General features: G+C 35.9%; 1 protein-coding gene across 2 annotated transcripts in view; it reads right to left on the bottom strand.

The window, feature by feature from the left end:
* Positions 1-7,840: 7,840 nt before the first annotated feature.
* The window catches only part of LOC136419657 (sodium/potassium/calcium exchanger Nckx30C-like), a 47,455-nt gene continuing 35,117 nt past the window's right edge, over positions 7,841-20,178 (bottom strand). For both annotated transcript variants that reach the window (XM_066406166.1, XM_066406167.1), the window contains 5 exons: positions 19,096-19,325; positions 12,117-12,345; positions 11,814-12,066; positions 8,549-8,699; positions 7,841-8,495 (listed from right to left, as the gene is read on the bottom strand). In XM_066406166.1, the coding sequence (XP_066262263.1) occupies positions 8,406-8,495; positions 8,549-8,699; positions 11,814-12,066; positions 12,117-12,345; positions 19,096-19,325 (953 nt within the window). In that variant the 3' untranslated portion in view covers positions 7,841-8,405. The remainder of the gene's footprint in view (positions 8,496-8,548; positions 8,700-11,813; positions 12,067-12,116; positions 12,346-19,095; positions 19,326-20,178) is intronic.

The following is a 20,178-nucleotide window of genomic DNA, read 5'->3' as shown; positions in this document are numbered from 1 at the left end:
TAACAAGCTCGTTATAATTGTCTTAAATAAAGGTAAATAGTATATACAGAGTGTCCATTTTTGGAACTAAATCATGGGCATCTGGGTAACCATTAAAAATAAAATGGTCGATTAAGTTGGGATAAAAATTTGAACTCAATTTATTAATTAATTCAACCGACTTCCTATCTTTTGCGGTTACTGAGATTCCCATGGTTGAGTTCCACAAACGACCCCTATTTTACCAATATTTTGAAAATTCAACTAAATGATTTAGACTCGAACAATTAGCATCACATAAATTTGACGATGCTCAAAACGGCCTCAAAACTGTCTTATCGGGATCTGCACTCTTTTTCAGCTGACCAATGAAATCAAACGAAAATAATCTAATTTAATCAGTATATTGTCGGCAAAAGTAACGTACCATTAATGAAATAATGGCTGTAAATACATTTTTATGATATATTATAATAAAAATTTTCTAGCAATAACAATCTATAGGGATACATCATTAACAATGTTATAATTTATTTCATTTACATATTAATTAGATTAGTTAATTAGTACAATTAAATTATAAAACCTTAACAACTATGGTCAGGAAATGTTTCTAATAGCTTTACGTGTATGAAACAATTAAAAACTGAAAGCTCAGTGTAAAGCCATTGATTATGTTCTAGAGATATTTCGTGTCTAAGGCAACTAAAATTACTGCATTTTAACGAAAAAAATTAGATAAAAGATATGCCTAAAGATATGTTTTTTATAAGAATAACTGATTACTTCAAAAGAGACAACTAAAGGTAGGAACAAGTCGGTATCATTTTTTTAAGGTAATGAAATACGACGAATAAAACCACTGAAATTTTCCTCAAGAGTTCAAATAAGTTAACTTTGAATGATTATTCTTTGACAGAAGTATCATTTACCTCAATGTATAATCAATCTTTACATGATTTAGTGCCTCCCCCCAGAAACGTAACTTACACGAAGAAGTATTACAGAAGTATACAGGGTGGCCCCAATGTTAATGCAGAATCCCGCAGCCCTGAAACTATGACAGACTGCGTGCTTTCTGCCTATTTAAGAGCGGGCCTGCTTGTATATTTTGTTTAGGCCATGGAAATTACATTTTAATTATGATGAAAATTTCATTCATTTTTTTTCATTGTTACACTAAACCGGTCACCGGCCAATTACAGAGGTAATTTGCACTAGTGTAATTATCGCGATAATTTCCCTAGCGATGTCGAAACAAACTGAAATATTTCGATCTTGCGGAGAACGTGATTGACTTTTTAGACACAATTTGTGCAACCAAAATCAACCTACGCGTTTTGGACAATTTTACGCTCATACGAATTAAGCTCAAAAGGGCACTCGCTCGCTAAGTGCAGTCGTGTCCTTTTTTCACTTAATTTGCATACGTGTAAACTCATAAAAAATTCTCGATAATTTTCGTCGCCTTTATCATATTATCCCTGATTGCACATACAAGGAGCATCGAACCTGCACCGCTGGGAGTGTATTCACATTATAGCAAATATGAACGAATTAAAAAGTTTTTGGGGGGAGAAAAATTCTGGTGAGGTTTTCTGTACATTCAAAGATTATTAGAGAAGATTACACGTTATAATATGTAAAGGTATCCCAAGCAGAAAAAGATTTTTCTCAATAGTATTAGGTATAATGCCTATTCTACTGGACTAGTTTCAGTTACAATACTTTAATATTAGTTTACTTACGGTTTATCACTTAATATTTTGGTGCACATTAAAGTAGGTATCTTAATACAGATTTCTTACGTTAATTTATTTACTTATTGGCATACAAACCTTTCTAATTTATAAAAGCTTTAGTATCGCCACAAAAGGTTTTCCTCCGGTAAACCACTACTTTCCACAAATCATATCATAATATTGCAGCCTCATTTTGACTTCATAGCGAAAGCTCATATCCCAATAAGTACAGTCGATATGAAGCCACTTGGACCAGCGCAAAAACTAAATCTCATTCTCCGTAGCAGTGTACTTTGTCAAATGTGGGCGTGTGTAAATTATATTTAAGAAATTTATTTAGTAAACAAAGAACACAATTTAACACATTTAATCATTCATAATAATTACACATAAATCAAAATTAATAAAACGTAACTAATACTAACAACAAATAAGCAGATCGATTATACCGACTACTGCACTGCGTCTGGTCCAAACTCATGCGACCACAGCCCACTACAAAATAGCTACTTTTTGCCAACACACACGGAAAAATTGAGTTCACGATTTTGGCCAATCAAAATTCGGCAGCGGTCTGCAGCGACCAATCAGAGTTATCGAGTGCATGATGTGTCACATCGCACACATACCGGGAGTGGTCAATATATGTTTTTCTAATTTATTTCCATGCATGGTGTAGAAAACTGATCGTACTACAATTCTAACGCTGGTGCAAGTGACTTCGCATAGACTATATCTGTATTTATTAATTTTCATAACAGACAACTCTTCTCTAATAGAAAACAATTTCAACGTAATTTTCTAAGTACGCGGCGAATTTTTTACATAATTTACAAGGCTCAATGTGAGCAAAAGTGATTGTTAAACTCTCTCTTCCCATATTATAGAGTGTATTAATTGCAACAAAAAAACAATAATTCTAGGTTGGTTGCTTGCTCATGTATCAACAGAAATAATAAGGAACGAAAGAAAGAAACTTCAATAGGGCGATGTTAATCAACACTTAGATATCTGACAACAGGGGTTTGGAGCTAAAGCGCTGTCATGTTTACTTTTAAATTTTCTAGGTAACGTTCTTCAATGACTTTCATTGCAATTTTAAGAAATTTGAGGTGCAAAATTCCTACCAAGTTTCACCAAATGAGTGTTATCTTTTAGTGTTTTGGTTGGTTTATTTGCTATATCGTATTTTCTGTTTTTTCCATGTGACTCCAAGCAGTTGTGTAAGTATTGATATGAGCAAATTACCAAAGAACAAATGAAAATATTTTGAAATAGAAACTCAAGGGATTTGCTTAGATACATATAAATAAGAGTATGAGGACATTGAAAATACGCACAGAACTACTGAATAATAGATATTAATGCGTGTCCATGTGACAAATAACGATTGGTTGATCAATTCTGACACGGTTCTGACAACTCTGACACTATTTTGACAACTCTGACAAGATTCTGACATCGGCATAAGATTTTAATATCCCTATTTCGGTATCGAATATCCAATGACAGATTGCGAAGTTTCCCGCTTTAAAGATTGAGCTGGTTCATGAATGCAAAATTCGTGTCAATCCAAGTTGTCTGGCATTCACATCTTTAGGTATATGAAGGTGTGTATAGCATTTCTGGTTTTCATATGTCTCTCTTTCATTTCGTCTCTAGATCATCCAGAAATTTTTAGACGATTTACAAAATGCTTAATATCCATAGGAGCTTCTAAAGGATCCGGGTTTTCTAGCTCAGATATTGAAATTCTCTATATTTGAAACTTCCATATATTTTCTTTTATTTGATATGGAATGGCAAATTCCTTATTCTATTTAAATATTTTAATATATCCAGCTCAGAGGTCTAAAATCTGGAACATTCCCAATTCAATTATTGCTTCTCTCTAAATATTTAAATAGAATTTTCGATTTAGATATTTAGACCTATAAATTTCAGATTTAATTGTTCTTTCCATTAATAAAATAAAATCGCGTTTTTTTTTTTAAATGTATTATTCACAATTTCAATTTCCAGAAAAATTCTTAGACTGAGCCACCTTTTTTTGTTTTTAAAATAAAATTCTGGAATCTATTTCTCTAGAACGTTTTCCATATTATAGTTCTATGGAATTCACGCAGATTTAACTATAAATGAAATTTTTTACTTCCTTGTAGAGACGTAGCTTCAGATTTTAGTTTCGCATATAGAAATTCCACAGGTGAAATTTCACGTTTCCAAAATGAACCAGAATTCGTGAGCCTTAAATACTGCTCACGAGAAGTTTTTCTAGTATTGAATATCAAATTCTGGATACCTTCCCTTTCCACGTTTACACCAATATGATTATTGAACTAGCAGATAGCAAATCTCTTTCCAGATATACTATTTTTTTGGACGCTTGTGAAATGATTATTTTGAACAAACTTCTTAATTCAATGTTAGGACCATCATGTGCGATTTTTCTGTCCCCATACCCATCCCATAATATAACTATTTTCAAGTAAAATATATGATAAAGGTATCTTAAAACCTGTGGACATTCGTTTGGACATGATTTTGTACTATCAAAGCTTTTGTGGAACTCCCTCAAATTTTTGATTTCCATTAGTATAATGACAACACCAAAAACCTCGCTGCTCAATTTCCGCCGCCTTCCGAATAAATTTATGAGTAAGTCGTATATAATACGAAGGTGAAATCTAAGAGGAAAGTCTCTATTACAACTAAGTGCATTTTCCCACTAAAACTGCGCAATTTCACTCTAATACTGCATTCTAACCGCTTCTACAAAGGCAGCATCGATGTAAACGGGGCTAAAAGTGCATATCAGTGAAACCAGCAATAATTAACTATATCAGCAATACGCGTCGTAATAACCTTATCACATTATAGTGTAAAAACAAAGTAACAATAGGCACTTTCAGCGAAGATCGGTAAGACCTATAAGTGCCATCAAACATCTTTAACTACGTATTTATGTACATTGTGGTTTTCTACAGGTGGAATTGTTTACTTATCAATAACACTATGGTTAATGCTATCTACACTAGATATGTATGTATATTTCAACTAGATTTCCTTCACTACTTAATCGTAAGGTTAGTACTAAAGCTAAGTATCTGCATTCGCAACTTTATCGGGAAGTTTATTTTTTACGGCTAATCTAAAGTTTAATTGCTGAACTTCAGCGTGATTTGAGCGTTTATATTGCTTTGAACTGAATAAATGCTTTTGTTTGAAAACCTTAGCCCAATCGCTTTGTGTAGTTAACCTAGATTGTGCCTCGAAAATACGACAATACAATTCGCTTTCATAATTTAGTAAGAAAAAATATTGGAAAACAAGGAACCTTTCAAATGCACATAAAAAGGGTTTAGAATTTTTGTTAGAAAACTCCCAGCCTTCATCACGATATAAATAGAAGCAACATTGCATTTGTGATATTGTTGACATTGAATTTTCAAAATTAAAAATATTCGTTGGGAAGTGACTTTTATGAATCAAAAATAATTTAAATATAATATTAAAAAATTAAAAATAAAAAAGTCCTTAAAAATTATTATTTATAATCGTGATAACAAAAATTAACAATTTTTAATAAACGAGTTTCATTTCTCAACTAGTTACATAATGACAAAATATACTATACTTCATTTTTCGCTCAGTTATGGTCATTCACAGTTTGAATATGCTCAAATTCCTGTCTTATTCTGCTTATTTCTTTAACATACAGCAAAGCTAGAAAAATCTTGTATGGGACTCATTGGGAAATTCTAGTTTGTGCTATTTCTATGATATTGCTTTGCTTGTCCCGAAAAATCGCACTCATTACATAAAATGATGCATTTCCTAACTGGCTACTGACTACTGGCTTTTAGTATCGTTTTGTTAAAAAAACTCTTAGCCTTTATCGCTGTACAGAATGAAGTGATGTTTTGATCTACAAGTTTGTTATAAAATTGCAATACTGAAGGTACTAATAGGATGTGGGAAATAGGATGTCACAATGACAATGAATGTCAAGGTACTTTTAGAGAATTTTTGTCCCTTACCGATTTGTAAGATTGAAGAAAATATTATTTAGTACTGTTAATATTAAATTCGCAGAATTTATATTTTAGGAAACGACATTTGAAAATAGTTATGTTTTCATGCGTTTCGTTAAAGATTTATTCTATTTTGGACCTCCACGTGCGCGTAGGAGGATCATACAATATAAAAATATGTTTAAGTCCCCAACCAGTTAGGAAAAGTAAAGTTTTTCCCATCTAGCGATGTAACTTTTCATTATCAGCTGCGAAAAGTAAATCGTTTAAATCTTCAGAAAGTTTTCAAGTGTCGCTTTACATATTAAGATTAGAAAAAAAGTATATTTTTTTCATGGCAAATTAGTTAAGACGTTATGATAAACTTTGTTTGAAAATTTCTAGCTTCCATCGTTCTACAAATTGACATAAGGATGAAATTTTCAAAACTGCATAAAATGATATTTGAATATGGTAAATGAATTCATAAATATATAGTCTTTTGTGGTAGGTAAATGTAAAATATAAATTTTATCATCACTATCAAGTGTACTTAACCTCCAAAATTAAATTTTTAAGTTTATTTCCTGTTTGTGAGACGAATTTATGACGAAATCACATACATTGTTACAAACTACAGTAGCCCTCTATGGCAAAGAAATAGAGTTATACCTCTGCAACAATGAAAGATAAAGTTTTGCGCTTCACGACAGCTGGCAGATCACAGTTAAATATCCTTAATTTCTGCATTTTGCTTTTTTTCCCCTTTATTTGATATGTGAGTTTGCGCAAATGTCTACTTCAAATTACAATTTCTATGATAGAGAAGCAGAGCTGTATAGTTAAGTAGGAACTGAGTTCAAAATGCCAATTAATTCACAAAAATAAAGTTTTTCATAACACGTAAACTAAAATAAGTTGAGAAAATTTTGTTAGAAAACTTCCATCCTTCATCGTTCTGTAAATTGAATTAAGATGGTTTGCTTTGATTGATCGCTCTAATCTTATTGTTATCAAATTCCAAAATTGATGGTATTAAGCAGTAAATAAATTATCCAAATTGTAATTAACGCAATAGAGTATATTTAATTTCATGGAAATATATTTGAAAGTTAGTTAAGGGCAATATACTTTGTTACATCACTCGTAGTGTTCATCGCTTGGTAAATTGCGATTTTACATTATTTGTTTAATTGTGTGCATTAACTCGGAGCTTACTCGGGTTCTAAAGCATCTATTATCTAAGAGTATCGCTAAAATTCTCCAACTATCTCTAGAAGATCAATCGTAAGTTAGTAATACAGCGTTCAACAAACAATCTTATAAGTTACATTAATACTGTGCTTTTAAATCACATCAAACACATTGCGATTCAGCTCAAGATTGCAAATCCAGCCGATTTCAGATAAAATCTACATTCCTGATGAAAGTTGAGCGATTAAAGTTTAGATTTCCACGACAAATTACAAATTACATGCTTCCGTTGCTCTTTTTACATATGTTAAGTAAACTGCGCCCTACTTTGGTATTTATTAAAAAAGTCTACACTCCACTATTACAAATCTACCGAGTATTAAAGTAAAAAAGAAACGCTCGTCGTCTATTTCGTTTTGTCTGCGATTCTTCTACAGGAAAGAATCGAGGTTCCCCTTATTGAATGAAATTAATGGCTTATTTATTGCTATCTGGTCGGGGATTTTTCTCTACATTACTAGAATGAACTTGTATCTTTAAAGTACTTTTTTTAGACAATTTGCAATGCTGATTAGTTTGAAAACAACTCGGAAGAGACTCAACTGAAGAACCACGAAAATGTTTAAATATGAATGAATCGAATTGAATTATCAATTTTCCCCAGTATAACGTATCGTTGGTTGTGGGCTGCGCTCTAAGCGTGCGATGACAACAAAGAATGCCATATCTGACGTTGTTGCTCATGAGTGAGACATAAAACAAAAGAATGTCTCAATATAGAGTACTGACAGCAGCTACGAGGCTACGAGGGGAACTCTAAAACTTCTATTCACTTATGTAATCCTAATCCAAACCACCAGAATAACTTAGTTTTGGATATATCCACACTTTGATCACGGACGTATTCTGTTGTACTTATTTATCTCAGCGAGATCCCGCTCTAGCTACGGACCTATTCGAAATAGGAGAAATTACAATTCCAAATTCACAGAGTAGAGCAGAACCAATTTAACCGCGAGTTAGGAATAAGATTCGACTAATCAGATTTGCAAACGCTAATCAAACTTACCGCAACTTTTAATGGAAGTAACTTTGTGCTGATAACTTGAACACCGACGTATTTAATGTTCTCGGGTTCCGAATGTTTACATAAAACTTGTGGCATTTTAAAACTTTTTGTGTTTGTGACACATTTGATAACAAGTGCCTGGGAAATTAATAAATCGCCACTTCAAGTAAGAATTCTATGCTTATAATGTTGATATGTTCAAAGTGAATGAACCCGAGATAAATGGAAACGAATTTTGAAAAATTAATACAGTAATAAAAGTCCATTTTGATTCTAAGCGGTCTTGAAAATCGCCACAAAACTCCCATATTAAAATTAATTTAAGTGGCGATTTATAAGCCCGACAGTTAAGTTCTAATAGTCTACTAAGTCTTTCATGATAAGTCGTATTCAAAGCTCCTGATGGCTTTACACGGGACACATGATGTGCTTGTACTCGAACATCAGCGACACCGCCACAAACACGAAGTAAAGAAGAAACATGGTGAAGCCTAGACCCTAAAACCGAAGATGTCAATGTTTGTATTAGTTTTAACGAAGGATGAACGTACCTTGTTCATTTTCCACCTGAACATAGCAATGGATATGATCACAAAAATGAGCATCATGAAGAGGATGGTAATGGAACAGACCATTCCCGTTGAATTGACTTCGACGGGTTCGCGATAGATGATGCCGAATAGCAACCAAGGCACTGGTAACCTGAAACAGAAGACAGTGAATGAATAGGTTTAGTATAACTTTACGCTTTCAAACAGAACAAGCACGAAAAGTAAAAGCCGTTGTTAATTAGGCACAAAATTAAGAAATTTATTCCTCGCCAGAGGCTTTATAACCACAAAGGAGACGAATTTAATTAAATCCCCAGATTAGGGCTCCATTAATCTTACATTTTAAGCTTAAGCGGTTTAAAGTCGTTTTACATTTTTATTTTGTGTTCTATGTACGAACACTGAGAGCTGCCATTAGTTATCGAGCATTCGAATATATTAATGTTCACCCGAAATGGAAATTTACACTCGCAGGATATGAAATGTTGGCGATGCTCTACTCACGAACAGTTTCAATTAGGTTTTAGTTATTTATGAGTTGATATTTCTTTAGGTATTTGGGGTGTTGGGTAATTAATCAAAATTTACCATCTGGTGTCAATAATAGAGGTTTAGAGCACTTGGAAAGCTTAGAGTCCCGGTAACCCTTCTAATCAAGAGCGAAGTCTTCTGGATCCGACAATAGTAATGGGAAGGTAAAAGCGCTAGGAAGGCTGAGGCCGGTTAGCCAGCTCTCAGTTCGTCCGAAATGGTGGCTGGTTCTTCAACGATCCAAAACATGCCGTAGATGAGATGAGCAATCGTCTTTATAAAGATTATCAGGCTAGTGGGGTGAACGGTGGCTCTCCACTTAATACTGCCGTCCTCTAAGGGCGTACTGTAATGCGGAGAGATTAGTCTCTACCTCAAGTGGTGTCAACCCGTGGGACTTTACACGAAGTCCAGCAGCTCTAAATGCTCCGGGAAAGGTCCAAACTCTTTTAGTAACCTCCCTTTCGGGGATACGAACGGGATAGAGCCCTCCCAAACTCATACGGCAGGAGGGCTTCCCTGGAGTACACAGGGCACGTTCATTTACACTTGCCCGAGTTGCAGGTTTAATAAACTACTTTTCTCGGTCTCAACTGGATCTTCAATATTGAATCAGATAGACAGATGTAAAGGAGCGAAGCAGGAGCTAAAATTATTTCTTCGATTATTAAATTGATATATCGAAATTATCCTGGTTTGTCCAAATCTTCGGATAGCAACAAAAGGTTGGAACTCACTCCAGAAGGAATTAATTTCAAAATTCTGGATTTACAAAAGGTTTGAAAATGGTACGAATTTCCAAAGGTCAATTCTCTTTTCTGTACTGAATTTCGGCATAACTTTTCTCCAATTCTAGAATTATTTCCATTGGAAGGCGAATCAATCTGTCCAGTTCTCAGACGCAAGAGTTAAAATTAGCTTAATTATTCAAATAAACTATCGACATCGTTCAGGTCTATTTATAACGATCTTTTTTAAAACAGCGAACGGTCTGAACTTGTTGAAGCGAGGATAGATAAAACAAGAAGGAAGTAGCATTTTACCGGAAATGTGACGAAAATGATCACTTTTCCTTCTAGTTAGGTTTCAATTTAAATTCTGTGAATGTAGGCAGCTCATGTGTGTGGTCGGAGAAAGTCACTCTCAAGCTGGGGGTGAGGTTTAGTTAAGACGTAATTTAGTACCGACCAAGGACATCGAGGGACTGTTAAAAAATGAAGCAATTACCACGACCGAAAGTAGGCCGCTGATACGAATCACACCAAACGAAACCACCCTCGATAAATCTTAGACACGGAATTCGTTTGTTTGCTAATTCTCCTTTTATTTTGCCAAGCACCTCGACTATCAGAGGTTAATTAGGTCAATGGCTATTAGTTGATGTTTTTTCGATTTAGCGCAACAAAGTCAATTTTTCTCTTTCCCTTCCACCGATTTCCGCCAATAAATCTAGCAAGAAAATGTAACTTGAAATCCCGGATACCACATTGATGGATAATATTTACAAACCGCCACTTGATCCACGTTGGCAAACAAAAGTTGCATTTATGTCCATTACGCTTATCTGGCATGACAAACGAGCTCTGAAGGTTCATCCTCCAAAATTCATACTGGCAGTTAAGCCTAATAAAGGTGCTCCATTTCGCAACGGATTTAGTGTCCACTAGCCTGCATTTCTAATTTATAACAAAGCTCTTGTTCCATTTCGCAAATGGGCCTTACGTACCCCAATGACTAGTTTAGATTTAAACTCCGTGTCCATGAAGATTTTTTACCCAATTCGTCTATTAGCAACCTAACATTGTTCCAATATTCTAACACGGGCATGCACGTACCTTGCACGCTTCATCTGAATGTATACTGTCCAGAGAACGCATTTTCTTAATTATTTACACTTTTGAAAAAAATATATTGTTGAAACCTACAACTTCAAAAAAAGGCAAATGGCTACATGTGCACGAGAATTTATAAACTATACAGGTATCACCAGTTCAGGTAGGAACATAGGAATTGCGTAAGTAGGCGAAGTAACCCATAAGGTTTAATATGCCTCCAACAACAATCAACGTAATGGGTCAAGGGACTAGCGGTTGAAGTGGGAGGAGTCAGACCGGCCGAAGTCTTCACTTCGATGTTTAGATTAATATTGATCTCGCTGCCGTCGTGACGATAGAAATTTTTAATAATATCAGAGTAAAAAAGTAGCAATGTAAATAAACGAAAACATTTTTTATCGGCGATTAATCCATTACTAGAACTTATTATATATTATTAAAAATTCTGAATCGGTGAGAGATCTGGTAACACTATACTGGCTCCGCCCACTTCAGCCGCTAGTTTCTCAATTCACTTCGTTGATCTTTGTCGGAAAAATATTAAATCTTATGCAGTTTTTCTCCCACTTACCCAATCTCTATGTTCCAACTCGAACTGGTGATACCTGTACATGCTCAAGTTGTGTAGCATATTCTGGGAAGAAGATCATGGACTTGCCATTATTGTTTCCACAACTCGCCTGAAAACAGGTCTTTCAAGCACTGGAAGTTGTATTTCGGGACATTTAGCGAACGATAGTTTTCAATAACAGCCCCTAAATCTTATGGGGAGCCGGAAAATGGATTTTTTCTGTGCCCAGTGTATTTTCTTGCACCCTTATAGGAAAAGTATTTTTTTCGAATGGTTTACGACCTAAGACATGTTCATTTTCAATGTCGTATGGTGATAAATAACTTACCCGACGGTAACGTCGAAAATATTGCTGCCGACCGAGGAAGAGACAGCCATATCGCCGAAGCCCTTCCTAGCCACGATGACACTGGTGATCAAGTCGGGGATGGAAGTACCGGCGGCCAAAAAGGTGAGCCCCATCACCTCGGGGGGAATTCCGAAGGTCTGACCGGCCCTATTCGCCCACCAGACCATCAGGTACGAGTAGGCCGCTATCCACAAGATGCTGCCCAAGAACGTCAGCGGGAAGAACTTTTTACCTGCAAAAAACCTTTTGATTTCAAATGTTTGCTTAAAACACCTCGGATACCTCTAGGTGCTCTGGTATCGGGTAAGGTCAACCAGAGCGGGAAGACAATGGGTGCTAGTAGCACGTAGGTGATACGCTTGCGCGTCCCTTGGGGCCAGCTCATGTCCATGGCTTCGGCTTGGGGATCTTCGTTGTCGCCAGCGGCACCGTCCCCCACCTGCAGACACACCACTGCTTGTGAGCTGAGCGATTTACGAGAACTGCGCGAACGGACCGCGGACATTCGTCTCTAGAAGGAGAAAGAACAGTTATTGGATCTTACAACAAGGTAGCATAGGTAAATCCACAGCTATCGGCAGATACAGTTTGGGTTATCGGTGATGATTTCTGAGAGCTATGGAAAGGGGGCTAATTGTATTGGGCCACACAGGAGGTGCTAAAATGGATGGCTAGTAAAGTGAACCTGAAGAGATGTATATTGAGTTTCTAACCAAAATTATTCCAGCCGGATATTTATGGGAAAACCCGTTGTTCCATGATTGATTTCTCCTCAGAAAATATACGAAAGAGGCTTTTTAGTAATGAGATGGGACTCTCCCTTCTTTTTTCCTCACTTTCGATCAAGTATTATACGTCAATTTAGGGTGGCAGCAAAGAGTGGAATTTAAGTTATTAAAACATCTCGAATTCCGACATTTTTTAATTACATTGTTCTCAACATGTTTCTTCCTTTTTCGATATTAGGTTTTCCTTCCTCCATATTTCATTCGATTTTATTCGTCTCGACTCGATATTCTTTCTCTCTCTCAATATCTATCTTACCTCACTCTCTCTTATGCTCTTTATTAATCTCAGGCTCTTCCTCTAAATCAGGTTCCTTTTCTAGATCTGAAATCCACTTGAATATACTGAAAACAGTGTTACACCGAAATATAAATCAAGTAAAACAACGAAAATTGGTAGGAGCTTGTACGCCACTATTATCATGCTCGATTTAAGTCCAGCTATTTTCAAAAACATAAAAAATTTTCAACTGCTGGAAACAGTGGCGTAGGAGGTTCTGTACTAAAACTACCAGGAATAGAGGAATAGACGCCGAGACAAAGGTTTAAAAAAATTCTCGATTTTTATAAACAATTCTTTACGCCGTTACTGTCGTTCATTCAATTTGACTAAAATTTTGTTGCTGTATCGGCAAAATTATCAAATCGATATAAACGAGGAGCAGCGGCGTGCTAAAAGAATCAAAATTAGCAAAGATAAGGAAATAAGGTTTCGGAGAAAGGAGTTTTTTTTAGAAATTCTCAGTCTCAAGCAAAGACGAATTTTGGTTCAGCTCCTTCCATACATTATGGAAAATTTCTAAATTGATTTGAGAGGACGCAGTGACGTATTTGGGAACTGGATCGAGGGTTTCTTCAATTTCTTCTCAAAATCATCAACAGTTATAAACTTGAACAGACAGGGAACATTAGAGTATCTTAAGCCCTGAATCAAGGAAGAATATTTTAAATAATTTTCAACTTCAAGAAAAGGCATTCTACGCCAATGTATTTTAATTCAATTTTTTCTCTCGTTTATCACAAATTTGGAACTTATTTATAGAGGGAACAGTGGCATACTACAACTTAGATAAAAGATAGAGCCACAAAGGAAAAGGTAATTCGAAAAAGAGCTCCTCTGAGATTTACGATGATTCCTGAAATATACGTGTGTCATTGTTCTCTCTCTCAATATTCCCCTTTTGTATTAATGTCCCCATCTCTGTAGTTTCTCCTCTTAGCTCGTCCCTGCTTAAACATCAACGTGGCAATATATTTTAAATTAAGAAAATCCAGAGTGTAGCATTATATACAGGGTGGCAAATGAGTCCAAAATGTTAGAATTTTCTCTACACCAGTCGCTCGTCTCAGGCGTTTTTGTTTTAATTGACTTCTCGGTGCAGTTTTCGAAAATCCGAAATCATCTGCATATTCCCCACCTCCGGTGTGGCCTTTACCTAGATGAGACCCAAAAATACTGCAAAACGATTATTATAAATTTTTAAAATATTTACACTGACTTAGTGACTATAGGAACCGACATGCTGGAGTAAAGTGAATATATACAGACGACACTATAAATACCTAGAACCAAAGTTATGATTGGAGTATGTTCATATGGTATGTGTTATGACCATTTCGAATAGACTAATCTACTCAAAAATTGGAAAAATAGCTGCATCATTGTCTAACACGTGCATGTCCTCCTCACAAGGTAGAATAGTCCATCCGAAAACTCTGTTACAAGCTCATTCAAAGATATTTTCATTGTTAGATCGCGAAAGTAAAAATCGTGGTCAACATACAATATCTTCGAAAGAGTCTGATGAAATTTTTTCAAAACAACACTGTCTGCATTGAAAAGCGTGTAACTGTATACAGCTTCTGCTAACAGGTGTATTTATGATGTGCTATTGTATACAAAGTAAAGCCTAATTAAGTTGTAATTACCCCAAAGATCCGCAACTTAGTTACCCCAATTTTCCCACCCCAGTTACCCTAAATAGCTGTGGTTAATTTAGCGAAGTGCATCTTAACAGGTATTGAAACTGAAAAGGGAATTTAATTCCTGATAAACTTATCAGGACATTCGTAGTCTCTCTTTAAAATAAAAAATGGTTTTCGTCCTTGTACTGAAAGCGTAAAATGAATAATTAATTTCCTGCCCAAAATATTAAGAAGGGGATGACGCGATCCATAAACCCCTTCAGGAAATGACTGACAGAAATGGGACACAATAAGCTAAAGCTGGGGCGAATTTAGAACAGAAACTGTCTCCTCCCAGACAGGACATGTCACGTAGGGCAAAGGGATTTGAGTGCGTTGGTGTATTGTGCCCTTCAAATAATCGGACGGATTATCTTTAAGGGGAGGGATAAATTTTTTTAAAGAAAATGCATGGTTAGTGATGAACGCGATAGTGAAGCTGCTTTCTTTGACTACCGCTGCTGCTCTCTTTCCCAAAATGAAGCTTCACTTATGCGTTTCATGGCAAGGATTAATTTATTCCACGTGTCGTAACTGAATCCTAAAATGGTGAAATTTCACAGCTGGAAAATTCCCTCAGGAAAATATGGATTTTTGAGCCTTCAATATATTTTTTTTATATAGATTTTAATTCTGTCCCAACGTCAGTAGCGCACCCACACGACCTTGGCTCTCTATTTTATCACAATTTACTTTACACATAAAATATATAGACTCATCGAGTGTCACACTCCTCCCCTGGATATTTTATTAGATTCAATTTTAAATTCCAGCAAAATCCTTTTGTGTAAGTACTTCAGTGGCAGAAACGATGTTTGAAGAATTTGGTAGACTTTACTGCCGAACGCACTTCGGGGATGTCCACAAAGTTTCCTTATTAGTTGTTGAACGTTGAAAATTCAATTGTATTTTAACTGCAAACGTGTATCCTCAAGAGTCTGTTTAGTCAAACTTTAAATTTTACCGATTTTATTAAAGCAATGTATGTGAGTAAATAATTCCTCTACACCAGGGGCACCCACAAAGTTATTATCCGGTTATTAAACTTCAAAATTCTAATTACATTTTAGCCTAGTACATCTTCCTGAAAAACAGACGCTGCCACGGGAACACTGCTTTTAGGGGAATTTTGTTGAATCCAGTTTTTATCAAACAATAAATGAGTTAAAATTTTGCTCCCACTTCAGTGACGTCCACAAAGCTATTTTTGTAGCACAAAGTTGAATTTCTACTGCTTGTATTTTAATTAAAAAAAATACTCCGTCACTGGAAGATTTTCTTTGGGAAATATGCTAGTTTTCTCGGTAGCATTAATAAAACAATGACTGCATTTAAATTTTCCCCCATCTCAGTGGCGTAACAAAATTATCTAGTAGCTTTTTACTTCGAAGTGCCAGTTGTGCCTCATCTTGCTACATCCATCAGTATAACATACCTCCTCACTAGAATGCTCTGTATGGAAGAATTTCTAGATTCTCCAATTTTAATAACGCAATGATTGAGTTTGAAGTTCTGGGTCCACCTCAGTGGCTTCTGCACTGTTTCTTCCAGTCTCTCCCATCAACTCAATAAAAAGTAAAATAGCCGGCAAACCTTCCAAAATTATGGATCAATTTCTAGGATTTCTGGTCAAGGATGTGACTTTCACAAATGTGCAGTTCCCAGGTTTAAAAAAAGAGTAATGTAAATTCTGCCCTCACCTCAATACTGTAAGCTCTATTTCTTCAATTCCTTCCAACAATGAAAAAAAAAACGAAATTACCTTCATAATTTCCAAATTTATGGGCCAATTTCCCAAAATTTTTGGAACCTCAAACCCTGTAGATGCCATATTTAGTCAGTCGGAAAATATTTATTCGAGGAAGCTTTTGCTGGTCAAACAGCCTGAATTTATTTGCCCAAAGGGCTTTAGTCTTCTCGACTGTGTGACAGAGGGACCGTTATCTAAATGTGCACTGTGGCGCAAATTTCGTATCTGCATGAACGAGGATGACGCAGTTTTGGCCACATTATTGGTCATTTTACGTGGTTTGGAGGTCAAGAAAGTTTCAGCAGAGTGTTCTTAAAACTCTTAATCGAAACATTCTCATTTCCCTCCCTTAATCGAAAATGAATGCAATCAAAAAAGTTTTAGACTGAAATAAAAGCTCCTATTGGGATCTTCACAATGGGAGTTTAGATGCATTTGTCATATATACACAAGAGGCAATTTCCTCTTTGATACCATTCACAATGAGACACACCAAACTTTCGTAATATTGCATTTCATTAACTTAAGAATACAACAATAATTGCAATGATATTTACACTGGAGGTAATAACGAAAACTCCCAAAGTGGTACATGATTCTTGCGAAAATTATGGTTTCTGCACTAGAATAAGCATGATTGCTAGCCCATATTAAAGCCTTCGATCTAAAGTCATCTAATGGGAGTTACCTTTATTTTTACCATATCGGTGAAGAAGGAGAAGAAGAAGAAGAAGAAGTGTGGTCTCGGTGTGTGTTAGGTAGGTAAATAAAAAGAAATTTGTTACAAAGGAAATATGTATGTCGCAATTCTTACAACTAAAAGAGTATTGTAGCTTTTAAATTTACAAACTTAATCTAATAACGCCTACAAATTGTAAATCTGCCTTGGTGTTTCTTTGAATTTTGAGTCTGTAATTTTGTCAGGGTTATGGGTATTTTTTCAAAAAAAAATCCATCATGCAGTTTTTTAACACCAACAACTCATAAGGCGATTAAGGACAAGAGTTTTCAAACGATTTAAATTTTGAATTAATGCAGACCACAAGTGGGACATCGATATGAAAACAATGATCGAGGTGAATGAGCCAATTAGGTATTACAAAAACTACCAAAATGATTAATTTGTCTACCCATGCACCCATATGATTTAAACAGGTAAAACATTCAAGATAGGGGTGAGAAGCCAAACAGAGCCAATTAGGGTGTAAAAACATGAACAATCAACATTTAACACCAAAGACTTACAATTGTTTTGTTCCACGGTCTAAGCTTGTTTCAAATTTAAAAAAAAATGTGCGCAGTAATTTGTTATGGACAAAATGTATACATAGTTTAAAATATTGTGGCCCAGTATGGGAATCTCGGAAATGGCAAGAGAATGCCAATTCCAGTTTTTATAAATGGGCAAACAATCTTGCGATTGAAAGATTCAAAAATGGCACTCAGAAACGTTAAATTAACGATTCATAACTCGTGATAATCATGTTTGCTTTATTGATAATTTTTAATTTCCCAATTCGAAAACATCGCAAAAGTCTTAAACTTCATCTTTCGCGTTAACATGAAATCTTGGAGGGAGAATTTGAACTTCCTCCTTTCTGATTGTCGTAAATCTTCTGTATCGGGTCATAACGAGAAAATTTCAAGTTAATATAAAGTGTGGGGTCCACATCGGGGCATGGCCAAAAATTTGAAATACTGCATTCTTGGTTAACATGAATTTTCGCAGAAACTTGAAATTTCATTTTTCGAGATAAGACGAATTCTCCACAACAGTCATCGCATGAGTCAAATTTGTGCATTTCGAATTGATATCAAAGGGATCGAATTGATATCGAGGGAGGTAGTTAAAAATTTCATGTTTCCTGGTATCAATAATTCTCTGTTTCCGAGAAGAGAATCCACTTGAAAGTACAGATTTAAAGTGAATATATATTTTCAGCTGGTACATAAACTTTTCACGTTTTTTTTGTAGAAAAACCTTGAGAATTCACGTTTTGAATTAGGATGAAATGACTAGGGAGGAAGTTCCGATTTATGCGTTTCTACTTAACATGGTCTCCCCGAATCGCTTCAGAGAAGAAACCTAAAAATACGAGTTTAAAGTTAACATAAAATAGCGATTCGGGTTGTCTGAAATTTTTTAGATCGGTTCTCGTGCATGTTTGCATAAAAATGACGTAATTTTGGTTTTCTGGTTAACACGAACAATCTCCTCCAACTATCCCATGTTTCTGGGTGCAAGTTTATTAGTCCTTGCCAACTAAAGTTGTATCACTTGCCGTTTCCTAGATCTCCATCCAGGCAATTCTCGCATTGATTACAGTGTATGTAAAATATGTACTGGAGATTTAACATTTTCAAAGCTGACGTTCGAAAGTCACGTAACTCACGTTCTAATACTGAACAAAAACGCATAACACAATGGAACTGAGCCTTGATCTACGGAGACCTTCTCGAACAATTACTTTAATAGCATTTAAATCCGCCCCGAGTTAAGAAAAAGCATGAAAAGCTTTATTAGCAGTCACGAAAAGCTCCCATAAAAACTAATCATACCGCCACAAACTCCTGGATTTACATACAGAGGAGCCTTTATTACTTCCAGAGGCAATTTGTCATTCTTTTCATGCTTTTTCCTATCTGAGTCTGGTGCAAATTACATGCGCACAAGAAAAGAATAATCTTTTTCAGCGCATTTAAAACAAGGAAACTTAGGTATGACAACCCGGCCAATAGACGAATGACTCATGACACTTACCGCGTCCATATTGACATCCGTCAGTGCGTTTGACGGCACGCCATTGGGCATGTCCGACGATAAACTAGAGGGCGCCAGCGTGGTCTCTTGCTTGTCAATGACGGCGGTCGCGGTTGCCACGTAGTTTGCCGCCGACGAGGTGGCGGCGCCGTTTTGCGGCTTGGTGGCGTCCAACAACACTTTCAGCGATGCGATGGCGTGCAGTTGCGTGGCCTTTTCGTCCACTTTGCCTGCAAAAGAAACGGGAATTTGATCGAGGTGATGACCTCCGTGGTTTGAGTTGCATGCCGAGTGCTCCCGGGGTTACGCATGCTATGTTAAAAGATTGCTGAATAGTGTTTACGCTGCAAGTAGGAATTAATTACAGTTTCCCCAGAATTGGAATACTTCTGAAAATAACTTACATTCGCAAAATATCCGTTAACTATCTGTAAACAGGGCCAATAAGGAGAGTACTCTGTGTAAACCGCGCCCACAGCGATGTTGTCAACTTGCGGAGAATATTCCTAATATAGGGCGGCTATTAAGGACCGAATTATTAATCCGCTGTTAACTTTAACGTGAAGCTAGTTATCATATATATCAACACTCTGACCAATACTCAGGCTCTGTTTCAGCGCTACTCTGGAGATTAGATTGTAGTTAAAGTTGGCAGCACATTAACAATTTGGCTCTTAAATGCATCCATTATTTTTCAGCCTGCTTTCAGTGGGGATGATATTTCCTACTGAGTTGTATAATTCATTAGAATAATTAGAATAAAATATGCACGATTTCTTGTGCTTAAGGTCAGTTAAGGTTTGCAAAATCTCCGACCTTTGGGGAGACCCTCTGTCCAGGAAAACTCCATTCGTTAATGACATTTCCTCTCTTTTATTGAGAGATTGCTTGTCCACCCATAGAATTTTAATTAAGGGTTGAACGTTGTTTTCTTCACGATACAAAACTACCCGAAAGCAATGTTGGTAACTTGACCTAAAACGTACCTTTACCCTCGCTTCTCAGTCATGAAATTCTCCCATAAAAGCTCTAAATTTGTCTAGGGAATTTTTAATGGCCCACAGTATAGAATCAAATGTCAGC

The sequence above is a fragment of the Euwallacea similis genome, chromosome 3 (genome assembly GCF_039881205.1).
Source record: "Euwallacea similis isolate ESF13 chromosome 3, ESF131.1, whole genome shotgun sequence".
In the NCBI taxonomy this organism is placed as follows: Eukaryota; Metazoa; Arthropoda; class Insecta; order Coleoptera; family Curculionidae; genus Euwallacea; species Euwallacea similis.
The sequence above is the reverse complement of the archived record's forward strand: the minus strand, read 5'-3'. Positions and strand labels throughout refer to the sequence as shown.